This window comes from Bos indicus, chromosome 13 (assembly GCF_029378745.1).
Source record: "Bos indicus isolate NIAB-ARS_2022 breed Sahiwal x Tharparkar chromosome 13, NIAB-ARS_B.indTharparkar_mat_pri_1.0, whole genome shotgun sequence".
Taxonomy (NCBI): Eukaryota; Metazoa; Chordata; class Mammalia; order Artiodactyla; family Bovidae; genus Bos; species Bos indicus.
This window is the reverse complement of record NC_091772.1, coordinates 25,256,052-25,269,535: the sequence shown is the minus strand read 5'-3', so window position 1 is coordinate 25,269,535 and position 13,484 is coordinate 25,256,052. Positions and strand designations below refer to the sequence as shown.

Genomic DNA, 13,484 nt, shown 5'->3' with positions numbered 1-13,484 from the left:
GCCTCACAGTAAATACCAAACAGTTCTTATCTGGGAGATAATAAAGAAACAGGCCACGTTTGGGGGAATCAAAGGATGTGAGTGGCCATGTGCCAATGGACCGGTTGGCACAGGTATGCAACTTGCCAGGTTTCCAAGTGCTGGAAATTCTCCCACTTCCTTCTAGCTGTAACATTCTAAACTGTATTAGGAAACAGGGGGCGCTAAGGATCACGGGGAAATAATATATTGACACTGACTCTGGAATCCCTATACTGTAACTTACTAGCTGTGTGGCCTTGGGCAAGTTACTTCACGTCTCTGTGCCTCAGCTTCCTCACTTATAACATGGGAACCACAGGACAACTACCCCATGGGGCTGGTGTGGGAGGTTTTAGGCTTGTAAAGTATTTAGAACACTGCTTGGTGCTAGAGATATGTCTGCCCCTATTTTAACTGCAGTTTTGTGGGGTTTTTTTAAAGTTATTTTATTTATTGGCTGCACCGCACAGCATGTAGGATCTTAGTTCCCCACCAGGGATCGAACTTGTGCCCCTCACATTGGTAATGCAGAGTCTTAGCCACTGGACCGCCAGGGAAGTCTCCATTTTTACTGTTAAGCTATATGTCAGCGACATGGTCTGGATCCCACTCTGGATGTTTTGGAGCCGTGTGAAGGAAGAGTCCCAGAGCTCTGCAGGTTGTTAGAAGGCAAGGCTTGTTTTCTGCCATGAGGAAGCTGATGCGGCCGGAGCCCCACTTTTCAGAGGGGCTGAACAGATCTCTGAACTGCTGCTGTATTCCTGCTGACCCTACACCTCCATCTGTGGGCAAGTACACGAAATGCTTAGAAGCAAGCATGCTATTAGTGTTCATTTTTAATATTCACTCTCACAATTAAAACAAAATGCACAAGTTTGGGAATGCTGCAAGCGTTTGGCTCCAAGAGGGTGAAACCAGGGCAGGAAAAGGAACAGGCTGACACAGATTAGAACGCCACACGCAGCCGAGTGAAGGCAACGGGGCGAGGTGCGACGAGAAGAAAAGGTACTAACTCGCTGAGATGATTCAATTTTCATCAAGTACCTTTGAATGTCAAGTTCTGCCTGAAGAGAGACCAGCATGCACTGCAAAGCCTGTGTATCAGGAGAAAAAGAGAGAGAAAAAAATAGAAAAGAAAAAGAGTGAAAACAGGAACAGAAGAAGACTTGACCCAAAAGAATCATCTATTTGTTCACAATGAAAATGCAGCAAGTGAAGCCCTCTCCCCCAGAAGGCAGGAAGGTGGCAATTCCATCCTTAGGACTCAGAGAGATGCAGGAAGCCAGCCCTGACTGGCAATGAGTTTCCCCCAAAATATCTCACCGTGGGCCCTTCTAAACTCTCCTGGGTCAGGGGAGAACATGTCACCCTGGCTTGCTGTCCTTGAAAGTGTCTCAAGGCTGCGGGGGAGTAACCAGAGTCGGAATGAAACTCCTTCCTAGGTTAGAATGCAGTCTGGTGGTGAGCCCGAACCTGCCATCTTGACTGGCACTGGTCACTGGCCACCTGGCTACTTGACAGACCAGAGCCCAGGACTCTGGGCCTGTGCTCTGCCACACGGGATGACCAGGACTTTTTCATGAAAAGATCCAAGGTGATCTTCCACTTACAGGAACAGAAGATCAGAATTATTGTTCAGGGAACAAATTCTGACATCTGAACCTGACTGACCTTGGAGGATGTCTTCAATTTACTAGGCTCACTGTACCGGTGTTCAAATATTTCAATTCTTGTTGATCCACTAATTTTTGTACTACTTAATTTTTTAAAAAAACCATGGTGGAAAAATGGTTTAGTTTTAAAAAAAACAAAAACTTCATCATTCTCATGCAAGAAGAATGATTCACTCTTGCATCCAAAATTGGCCAATAAGAATGTAAAGCAAAGTCTTAAAGAGATGTCTATACAGACATGTTCACGGTGGCATTCTTCACAGTAGCCAGGAGGTAGAAGCAACCCAAATGTCCACCAGCAGATGACTGGATAAACCAAATGTGGTCTATACGTACTGAAAGACATTCAGCCCCGTAAAGGAATCCTGTCACATGCTACAACACTGAGTAACTTTAGAACATAATACAAAGGGAAACAAGCCTGTCACGAAAAGACAAAAACCGTATGAGTTCACTTATTTAAAGTACGTGGTCAATTCAGACAGATAGAAAGTAGTATGGTGGTCTCCAGGGGCTGGGGAAGGGGGTCCCTACATGTTTTTAATGTATGAGGAGTTTCTTCCTATTTTTTTTTTTAAGTTGTTTTTTTTTTTGATGTGGACCATTTTGCAAAGCTTTTATTGAATTTGTTACAATATTGCTTCTGTTTTTATGTTTTACTTTTTAGCCACTAGGCATATGGGACCCTAGCTTCCCAACTGGGGATTGAACCTGCACTGCCTGTGTTGGAAGGTGAAGTCGTAATCACTGGACCACCAAGGACGTCCCATGCAGAGTTTCAATTTAATAAAGAGAAGAGTTCTGGAGACTGGCTGTATGACAACATAAATGTACTTAATGTTACTGAACTGTACACTTAAAAACGGCTGAGGTGCTAAGTTTTAAGTCATGTATGTTTTTCCATAAATCAAAAGAAAAGAAAAAAAAAAGGAAAGAATCAGTCAATGAGATGTCATGGCTTGGCAGTTCACTTCATAACTTACTGCACACACATACAGATATATCTATATGGATAATCTGCATACACAGAGCCTCTAAATACCATCGTAATTGAATTATACAATATCCATGATTCATATCACCACCACAGATTGAGATATAGATATGGACTATGTGTATATTTCTTTTATCTCTGAATTATTTTGTATTATTTAGAGCCTAGTCTCACACATATCAGACACAAATCTCTGCAAGAAAAAGAACACTTGAATTCAGAGAGCTATTACCAAATGTACAAAAGGCAGGTCTCCAGACAAGAACTGGACTAAAATATTCTATCCAGATTGCACTTAGGGGTTTAAAAAAAAAAAAGAAAAAGACCTCGAAGGAACTTTTAAGAGAAAAACAGAGTGACCCCATTAGAAGAACTGTTAGCTAGACTGACCTCCTAAAGCCCTTTTTGAGGTGAATATATTCTCGCTTGAAAGGGGAAGGTTGCTGTAGGGGGTCTGATTCATCAACTAGGAAAGACCCCAATACAGACCACCAGTAATAACCCCCTCTAGGTGCATGATAAATAAAAGTGTAAGATGCAAATAGGATGACGGAGCTGAAGAGTTGCTGTGGACAGACAAGAGGGGAAAGGGTACAGAAAGTCAGAGTTTCCATCTCAAGGAGATGTGGGATAAAACAGGCCGAAGGCAGAGGACCTGGGGGGACATGGCCCAGCACAGAGACCACAGAGAACGGGACGGGTGAAGGAGACCTGCGCCCTGAGGACAAGGCTGCCAGGAGGAGAGGGGCAGAGACCGCAACCTCTCTCTGCCGGTGACACAGCAACAAGCTCAGAGAGCCTGGGCAAGAGGGGACGAAGGAAGTCACCAAAGCAGCTACTGTGGGTGAGAAGCACCTGAAACTGAGGAAGAAGGGGCCAGAGAAACACCTAAACGGTTACAAGGTTCCAAACTTCAAGCAAAACCAACCCTGGCTGCATCTTTCTTGCCCTTGTTGACGGAGGTCAGGGAAACGTAAAAGGTGGAAGAAGCAGAGCAGGAAGAACCCAGGGGTCCTGGGGAGGTGGGAGCTCATCTCAGGAAATGCAATGGAGAACCTCCCTGGGGGTCCAATGGTTAAGAGAACATGCTCCCAATACAGGGGGTGTGGGTTCGATCCCTGGTCAGGGAACTAAGACCTCATATGCTGTGTGGCACCCCCCCAAAAAAAATCAAAAAGAAAATGCAATGGCTTCCACAGAGAAAGGGCTCTAGAACTTGAGGCCACAGAACCGCGAGTCTCTACAATAACATAAAATTTCTCAGGATTACAAAATGAAACTCACGGGAAACTTTTTCACTTCTCGCCAGGCTCCATCTGCGTGGAAAATGTTTTGAGCCCAACAGTAAGAAAGCAGTGAAAGAGAAGTGTATTTTATTAGGCCACTCACATACTCCCGTCAAATCAAGTGTGTAGGACTTAGAAGTCTGATTTATGGATTTTGACTATAAACTAGAAAACTGTTCCTAAAAAAAAAATAAGTAAATAGAAGGACTAAGTGGGAAAGGAGCTGAATGTCTGTGAATCACTTCAGACAATGACAGCGATGATCAAGTATTTTAACAATATAACGAGGTTACATCCAGATTAAGGGAAATGTAACTGGAAAAAAAATGACGGGTCACCAGCGCAGGGAAACAGCTGGAGCAGCAAAAATAATAACGCTGTACAAATTAAACAGAAGGACACTTTGATTTCCTCAAAGACTCCTAATAAATCTAATAGCTATCCGAGGATGAAAATGGCAGAGAAACTACAGATGTCACTGTTACACAGAATGGTACTTGGGATGTCTTTGAAAGACCAAGTGGGGCTGGAAGGAAAAGAGGATCAACAGTTTTCATGCAGCAGACAGAACCAAAGATGAGCAACATACAGTATTTATGGGACTTCCCTGGTGGTCCAGTGGTTAAGAATCTGCCTCGCAAGGCAGGGGATGTGGGTTTGATCCCTGGTCAGGGAACTCAGACCCCACAAGCTATGAGGTACCAACTAGAGAAGCATCACAATGAAGACCGAGCACAGTCAAATAAATACAGTTCATTTGTTTTAAAAAAAAATACAGTACTTATAACAGAAAGTGGTGAGTAATATTTATTTTCTCTGTTTTGCCATATCTAAGTTTTCTATAATATAGAGTGTTATATAATAATAGAAAAAGAAGAGTATGGCTAAAGGTGGCGAAAGTGCAAGTAGGTCTCTAGTGAGCAATGAGAGAAAACCTGCAAAAGATGTTGGAGGTGGCCAGGTTTTTTGAATTCACCAGAAGAGCTTTGGTTTCGTTCAGAAGTTTGAGATTCTTCTAATACCACTTTTCCTTTAGTCAACTTTGACAGCTTGGGAGTGATTTAACCAGTCTGAAGACTAACTGTGGTTAAAGACAATGCATTCAGGAAAAAAAATGAGAAGATCTAGTGAAAACATGTCTATATTGGCTTCCCAGGTGGCTCAGTGGTAAAGAATCTGCCTGCCAATGCAGGACATGTGGGTTTGATGCCCGGGTCACAAAGATCCCCTAGAAGAGGAAATGGCTACCCACTCCAGTATCCTTGCCTGGGAAATCCCATGGACAGAGGAGCCTGGTGGGCTGCAGTTCATAGGGTCGCATAGAGTCGGACGTGACTGAGCGACTGTGCACGAACAAGAGCCCGTAATTAACGGCAATGGCCGAGTTGTCCACCGTATGTTCCAACATGCAGCTCTAACTGCGAGAGCCTCAACTAAGATTTGCATTCATGTTTCTAAATTTACGGACACATATTTCCTCTTCCTCCTCTCTTACTGTCAAACATTCTTGTTCTTTATTTTACAAACTGAGAATTGTCAGTATTAGTTTTCACTGAGTCCAAGACTCAAGGGAAGCAAAATGCTATTTTTATCATAGTTCTGAAAGCCTACTACTGTCTTCCTGATTGTGAAGTCACATGACAGTGATTTAATTTCTTTAAGCCTGACTCTCCTGATCTGTAAGTGGGGACATTAATAGTATTTATGTCGCACAGTTGTTATGAGGATTAACTGAGATTGAGGCATAAAACACGATACATCATTCCAGGCATAGACTAAGAATGCCAATGCTAGGAATTTGAAACATTAAAAACATACACTGCATTATAAAAAAGATGCCTTAGTTAAACAAATAACCAAACAGTAAATGTCAAATGTCTTGAAATTTTGCACACTGCTTTGATTTAGCCATTCTATTTCGAACAATTAATTATAAGGAAATCTACAATGACCCACAAGAGAGCCCCACATGGCGCTGTGCTGTATATTGTGAGGTGAGCACACAATGGAACCAATCAAATCAAGCATCACTAAGGACGATGAGCAGCTGACTCTGTAACAACACAGAATAAAGTTCACACGTATAATCATGCTAGAAAACTGGCACATGTGGTTTTCTTTTGAATTTATATGCTTAGAAACAAATGGATATACAACAAAATGCTAATCCATGTGTGCTGTTGTTTTCTCGCTAAGACTCTTTTGCAACCCCATGGACTGTAGCCCACGGGGCTCCTCTGTCCATGGGATTTTCCAGTTAGGAATACTGGAGTGGGTTGCCATTTCCTTCTCCAGGGGATGTGCCTGACCCAGGGATCAAACCCACATCTCCTGCATTGCAGGCGGATTCTTTCCCGCTGAGCCACCAGGGAAGCCCCGTGTCGGTTATGAGAGCATAAATGATTCTTTTATTCTTTATCTGTTCTTCCTAACAGTTCTATAATCTACAAGTATTACTTTTGCAATTAAAAAATAAGAAATTATTTTTAAAAGTCACCTGGGATTTGGCATCAACTTATTTGCTCTTCCTTTTCTGATTTCTTCCTACCTCCAAAAAAACTTAGCATTGAGTATGAGTTATGAGTAAAACAAAAGGAGGAAAAATACTGTATTCATTAGAGAGTCTTAAAAATGGGAAGAGCGATAAGATTATATTTAAAGTCATTGCTTCTATAACTTGTAACCTTGCCATTTTGTTTTCTCATGTTGATTAGTGTCAGTTGCACCGCAAGGCGGCGCCTTGCACTTAGCAAGTACGGTAATGCAGTAGCCAGCACGATGGAAGGAAGCAGCTGACATCCGAAACTCAGGGAACAAGACACACTCCACAGAGATTGCTTTGCGAAGTCTTCACCCTCCTCAGTATATCCTCACGGGGTCCCTTGTATTAACACAAACTCACTTTGGCCAGTCTCTGAAATAAAAACCACAATGGGCTGACTGCTTGTATAGTGACTACCAATGATGGAAGGGAAAGAGAGCTCATTTAAAATTAGTAGCCACTGTGACACAAAACAAAAGAAACCAACAGAAGTAGGTGTTGGAAAACAGTCTTAGAAATAATTCTATCCTAAAGACACAGAATAACCTAGAGATGAAAGCAATTTCAGGTTATTCAGGGAGGGTAAAAAAAAAAAAGGTTACTCAGTTGAGAAGTGTTAGTCACTCAGTTTCCTCTATCCATGAAAGTCTCCAGGCAAGAATGCTGGAGTGGGTTGCCATTCCCTTCTCCAGATCTTCCTGACCCAGGGATTGAACTCAGGTCTCCTGCACTATAGGCAGATTTTTCACCATCTGAGCCACCAGCGAAGAGCCACCAGTTGAGAAACCCAATTGTAATATAATGCCTTTTTAAAAAGTGTTTAAAGTAATAAAGATGGAATAAAATTAGGTGGACCTGTGAGACTCTGTAACTCATGCTAAGATTTATAACCGATGTAACAATGCAGCAGACCTTTGAACAATTTGGGGTCATTACAGGCTCCCCCATCCCCCCTTGTAGTTGAAAGTTCATGTATAACTTCTGACTCCCCAGAACTTAACTACTAATACAGCCTATTGTTGACAGGGAGCCTTACTGATAACATAAACAGTTGATTAACACATATTTTATATGTTACATGTACAGCTACCTACATTTTATGCATTCATGACATATCTTTACTTAATTTTTTTTTTTTTGGTATTTCTAGGTTATGAGGTTCATCTGCAAGATTTTTCAAAATCTCAAAAAAGTTCTCCAATATATTTATTGAAAAAAATCCACGTGTAAGTGGACCCATGCAGTTCAAACATATGCAGTTCAAACCCATGCTGTTCAAGGGTAGACCGTAATCTTAAAATGCAGCATGAAGTCTGAGGATTCTGAAGGACAAACACACAAATTAAAAAGGCTGAAACATGTAACAAAAAGAGTCCAGGGTAGAAATCGTAAGAATTTCTGATTAAACTTCTGATTAAATAAAAACCTTAAGAAATCTTAAGAATTTCTAATTAACTAAAAATCCTCAGTAATTCTGTAGTGAATTTAGGACAATGATTAGTAATATGACTTTTGGCAGGAAAACTGGGCTTGAGCCTCAGTTCCAATACTTAATATCTCTGAGACCTTGGGATGCTATCTTGGGCCATGTACCTTGGAAATGCCACCTTCCTTGGTCATGTGTAGTTTCATTATCCATAAGATAGTAGAAATAGTAATAATAAGACATAAATTATAGTTTGTTGTATGAAATAAAGTAACTTATGAAAAATGCTAACCCCAGTGCTTAGCATACAATAAGGCAGCACCTGGTTTAATAAGAGCCTGAGTGGGACTTCCCTGGCAGTCCAGTGGTTATGACTTCACCTTCTAATGCAGGGAGTGTGGGTTTGATCCCTGGTCAGGAAGGGAAGATCCATGTTTCAAAGCCAAAAAAACAAGACATAAAACAGAAGCAATATAGTAACAAATTCCTCAAGACTTTAAAAACAGTCCACATCAAAAAAATCTTAAAAAAAAAAAAAGTCTGACAAATAATAGGATTACCACCACTCCTGTGCAGTATGTAGCTAAGAGAAGTATCTGAACACCTCTGTGAAATGTTGGGAAGGAGTCTGATTTTAAAAAACAAATAAACTTAGTACCTGTATGCATACAATGGAGTGCTGGTCTTCAAAGCAGTGGGTTTGCAGGGTCACACAGTTACTTCTGTGACCTTGCCGCTGTCTGCAAAGAACGGATTGTGAAGGAAGCAAGTCCACCTGCCACGTGTAGGGCCCCCAATTCAGCCAGTTCCTCCTGGAGCCGCACCATGATTCATGGTGGGCAGCCACGGGTGTCACGGGGACTCCAAAATATTCTAAGACTAATGCTGCTCATTCACCTTCAGTTTAGTGTTTTCAATCTCCACCCTTTCTACCACCTAGAGCAGGAGACCTATGAGATGCAACAGATCAATGAGAGATCTGATATAGTCAGTTCTCATGGAAATGAAAGGTACTTTGCGCACCTCTTTGCAAGAGTGACTGGCATCTAGGAAGAGACCTCCGAATTCCACTCCTGATCCTCCACGTTCCCACATAACAGACGGGGAAACAGTGACTTGGAAGTACACCTGCCAAGTGACACACAATGTTTGGGATGAGTTAACCCAGGTCATCCCCACTAGGGTGACAGGTGTTTCCCCACCAGGTATAGCCTACGGCCACCCCAATGACCACAGGACTCTGCTTGAGCCCTCTAGAGGACTCTGCTTGAGACATCCCTTGAGGACTCTGCTGACTTTTCCTCCACAACATTTAATACCACTGGAAACACTTGAGTCTTAACATACTTAGCTGCTTCTTTTCCATCTCCTTGGCCCCCTACATACACACACACACACACACACACACACACACACACGCACACAGGCACACACGCACGCATGCACACACACAAATGTGACCACCAAGAAGTCAGGGTACCTCCAGGTCTCAGATTTCCCTTCTAGGATGAATGGATGGAAGAAGGCTGGAGGAGGTAGTAGTCTCTGGGAGCCTGAGCTTCCTGCAGCCTGGACCATCAACCACCTCATTGGGTCTGAGGAGTTCAGACACGTGTCTCAGGGGCTATTCTTACGCCCAGCAGGCTACAAGCTCAGCCACACTTAACACCAGCCTCTCCAGCCCACCATGGGTCCTTGCTCCATCGAGAGCATTCCAATCCATCACCCCTGCTCCCCCATGCTTTTGTGCTCCTTGGCTGCTCTCTCTCACACCTTCTTGAAAGGAGGAAAATCTCCATCAGATATGGAATTTCTGTTTGGCAGGGTTTCCCTTCCATTTTCACCAAAACCCTCCTCCCCTGGAACATGAAACTCAATCAAAAATTCTCAAGAAAAAAAGACCTTCCAAACCAGAGGTTTCCATGTCTCCCTCATTATACAAAGGCTTTGCAATACATCCCACGCTCGCTTTAATACGGGCCTGTCCGGAAAGCTGCTACAGAGGAATTCGGCTTCATGGTGGGATGGAGTGCCAGTTAACACTGGCCTCGGCTGTGATCTGACTAGATCTTGCCTTGGGAGCGGCCTTCTCGTGCTCAAGACCTTAAGAATTTGAGGGGGGGGGGCGGGGAGGAAATAAATCAGAAGCTTGTGATGAACACACACACACTACTGTATATAAAATATATAACTGGGGCTTTCCTTGTGGCCAGGACTCCAGGCTCCTGACACAAGGGCCAGGGGTTCTATCCCTGGTCAGGGAACTAGACCTCATCTGTCACAGCTAAGACCCAATGCAACCAAATAATTTTTTTTTAAAAGACAGATAACCAACAAGGATCTACTACTGTATAGCTTAATATTCTGTTGCAATCCCATGGGCTGTAGCCCACCAGACTCCTCTGTCCATGGGATTATCCCAGCAAGAATACTGGAATGGATTGCCATGCCCTCCTCCAGGGGATCTTCCCAACCCAGGGATTGAACCCAGGTCTCCTGCACTGCAGGCAGATTTTTTTTTTTACCATCTTCTAAGGGAAGCCTCCTAATATTCTGTAAGAATGTAAATGAGAAAAGAATCTAAGAAAGAATGAATATATGTATAATATATGTATATATATATAACTGAATCACTTTGGTGTACATTTGAGACTCATACAACACTGTAAATCAACTATACTCCAACGGAAAAAATCTTAAAGAAATTTTTTTTTTTTTTTTAAAGAATTTTCATAGGCAGGAGAGGTGGGAGAACTAAATTTTAATAGGGAGGGGAGGTGGGGTAAAAGAACGGGGTCCTCTATTAAGTCCAGTTGAGAATGCAATTCTGATTCTCCTTTTTCTCCCACAGGAAAGGGACCCAGAGTTGGGGACCTCTTGGATCCCCAAACCTGCCTCAGAAATGCACTGATTCACACACCCCAGGTGCTGGTGCCCAGATCCACTGCAGGACACGTCTGAGTGTCTTGTCTTTGTTGACCTACAACAAGGAGGGGCTGGCCCTTTCACACCCATCTACTCTGGAAGTTTCCAGGATGACTGGCAGGGATATTTCAGGGAAAGGGAGTGTCCTGTGCACACTTTGTGTGTTGGGGGGTAAGACTCAGTGGTCCAGAAAACCCTGGCTGACAGTAGATGCCCATGCAACACGACACAGGCATCAGCCTGGGCCTCTGCCTTCAGTACAAAACAAAGAGTTTGGGATTTCTCTGATAGTCAAGTTGTTAAGACTTCATCTTCCGACGCACGGGGTATGGGGTTCAATCCCTGGTGGGGAAGCTACGATCCAATATGCCTCCCATTCAAAAAACCAAAACATAAGACCGAAGCAATACTGTAACAAATTCAATAAGGACTTTAAAATGGTCCACATCAAAAGACCTTTCAAAAATAGAAAAATACATAAATAAAACAGAGACTCAACCTGTACCACAGAGCTTAGCTTTAGACTTGGCTGCCTCTCAACACCAGAGAGCCCCCCTCACAGTCATTCCCAAGGAAGGCTAAGCACCTTGGGTCAGAGCTGCAAGTCCTCCATCACCAAGCCTCCCAGTGCAGGTGGGAAGAACCTGAAGCCAGAAGCTCCAGGGTTCTGCACTTGTTGACTGTCTTCCTTTGAAGGAATCGCTTAACCCAACACTGGGTTTGTACAGGGCCCATTAAACCACTGGGTCTCCCTTTGTTGCTGTTGCTTAGTTCCTCAGTCGTGTCCGACTCTTTGCGACCCCGTGGACTGTCGTCCTCCAAGGTCCTCTGTCCATGGGACTCCCCAGGCAAGAATACTGGAGTAGGTTGCCATTCCCTTCTCCAGGGGAATTTTCCAGACCCAGGGATTGAACCCGTGTCTCCTGTGCTGGCAGGCAGATTCTTTTACCACTGAGCCACCTGGGAAGTGAGGTCTCCTTTCCACATCTGCAAAATGACAACAGCCATCCGGCTGACCTCACGAGGTCACCAAGAAGCACCAACGAGGTAAATGAGACAAAAGCACTGCGAAACTGTAAAGCTCTAAAAATAACAAAGCAGCGGTGTTGTTATTAAGGAGCAGAGCTTGAGGCATGCACACGGAGAAAAGAGCTGCTACCGTGTTTTGCTGCTTAAGAAGGAGTCTGGCGGTGTCTGTCCCCACCTGCTTGGCGGCAGGGACACAAGACCTTCCATACCCAGCCTCAGGTCGGCAGCGGACCAAAGTCCTGATGGTGGATGTCAGCTCTGCCGTCCCCAGTTGGGGGCCTGGGCCACGATGAGAGACTTGCTGTCCTGAGGTCTCGAGACCCTCCTTCCCACGGAATTGCACACTTTTCTGACCCCGACCTAATTCCAGGTCAGATCTCCGGTTCTCTGCTGCCACACACGTGTGGATTCCAGCAGGCAGCGCTTGGCCAGCCTTCCCACGCCCACCAGCCCACGTTCCTGAGAGCTCAGTGCAGGCCTCTGGCCTCATTTCCCAGCTTCTGGCCTATTAACCTCCAGAAACAATCCAAATACCTTTTCGGAGCTGAAAATTACTATGAAAACAAGCAAGCTTTACTGGCAGATAAAAATACCTTCTTATAAATATACTCTTTGTAAAAAAAAAAAATAATAATATACCTTAGCAGATCAATGCTTTATTTTTTGCTTTTATTTTTCAGCCTGCATGGCATGTGGGATCTTAGTTCCCCGACCAATGATCAAAACCATACCCCTTGCAGTGGAAGGGCAGAGTCCAACCACTGGCCACCAGGGAAGTCTCACAAATACTCTCCTTGACAGTTCCATTTCACTGCTAATAGCCAACACCCAAGATGATGCTGTGAAAGTGCTGCACTCAACATGCCAGCAAATTTGGAAAACTCAGCAGTGGCCACAGGACTGGAAAAGGTCAGTTTTCATTCCAATCCCAAAGAAAGGCAATGCCAAAGAATGCTCAAACTACCGCACAATGCATTCATCTCACACACTAGTAAAGTAATGCTCAAAATTCTCCAAGCCAGGCTTCAGCAATATGTGAACTGTGAATTTCCAGATGTTCAAGCTGGTTTTAGAAAAGGCAGAAGAACCAGAGATCAAATTGCCAACATCCGCTGGATCATCAAAAAAGCAAAAGAGCTCCAGAAAAACATCTATTTCTGCTTTATTGACTATGCTAAAGCCTTTGACTGTGTGGAGCACAAAAAACTGTGGAAAATTCTGAAAGAGATGGGAATACCAGACCACCTGACCTGCATCTTGAGAAACCTATATGCAGGTCAGGAACCAAGAGTTAGAACTGGACCTGGAACAACAGACTGGTTCCAAATAGGAAAAGGAGTACGTCAAGGCTGTATACTGTCACCCTGCTTATTTAACTTATATGCAGAGCACATCATGAGAAACGCTGGGCTGGAAGAAACACAAGCTGGAATCAAGATTGCTGGGAGAAATATCAATAACTTCAGATATGCAGATGACACCACCCTTATGGCAGAAAGTGAAGAGGAACTCAAAAGCCTCTTGATGAAAGTGAAAGGGGAGAGTGAAAAAGTTGGCTTAAATCTCAACATTCAGAAAACGAAGATCA

At 43.6% G+C, this 13,484-nt stretch overlaps 1 protein-coding gene across 21 annotated transcripts in view; it reads right to left on the bottom strand.

Moving 5' to 3' along the window:
* Positions 1–13,484, bottom strand: part of KIAA1217 (KIAA1217 ortholog) — a 436,407-nt gene that overhangs the window by 179,594 nt on the left and 243,329 nt on the right. For 11 of the 21 annotated variants that reach the window (XM_070802061.1, XM_070802062.1, XM_070802077.1 and 8 more), the window contains exon 3: positions 1,035–1,115. The exons of the other annotated variants lie outside the window; for them this stretch is intronic. In XM_070802061.1, the coding sequence (XP_070658162.1) occupies positions 1,035–1,115 (81 nt within the window). The remainder of the gene's footprint in view (positions 1–1,034; positions 1,116–13,484) is intronic. 21 annotated transcript variants of the gene reach the window in all.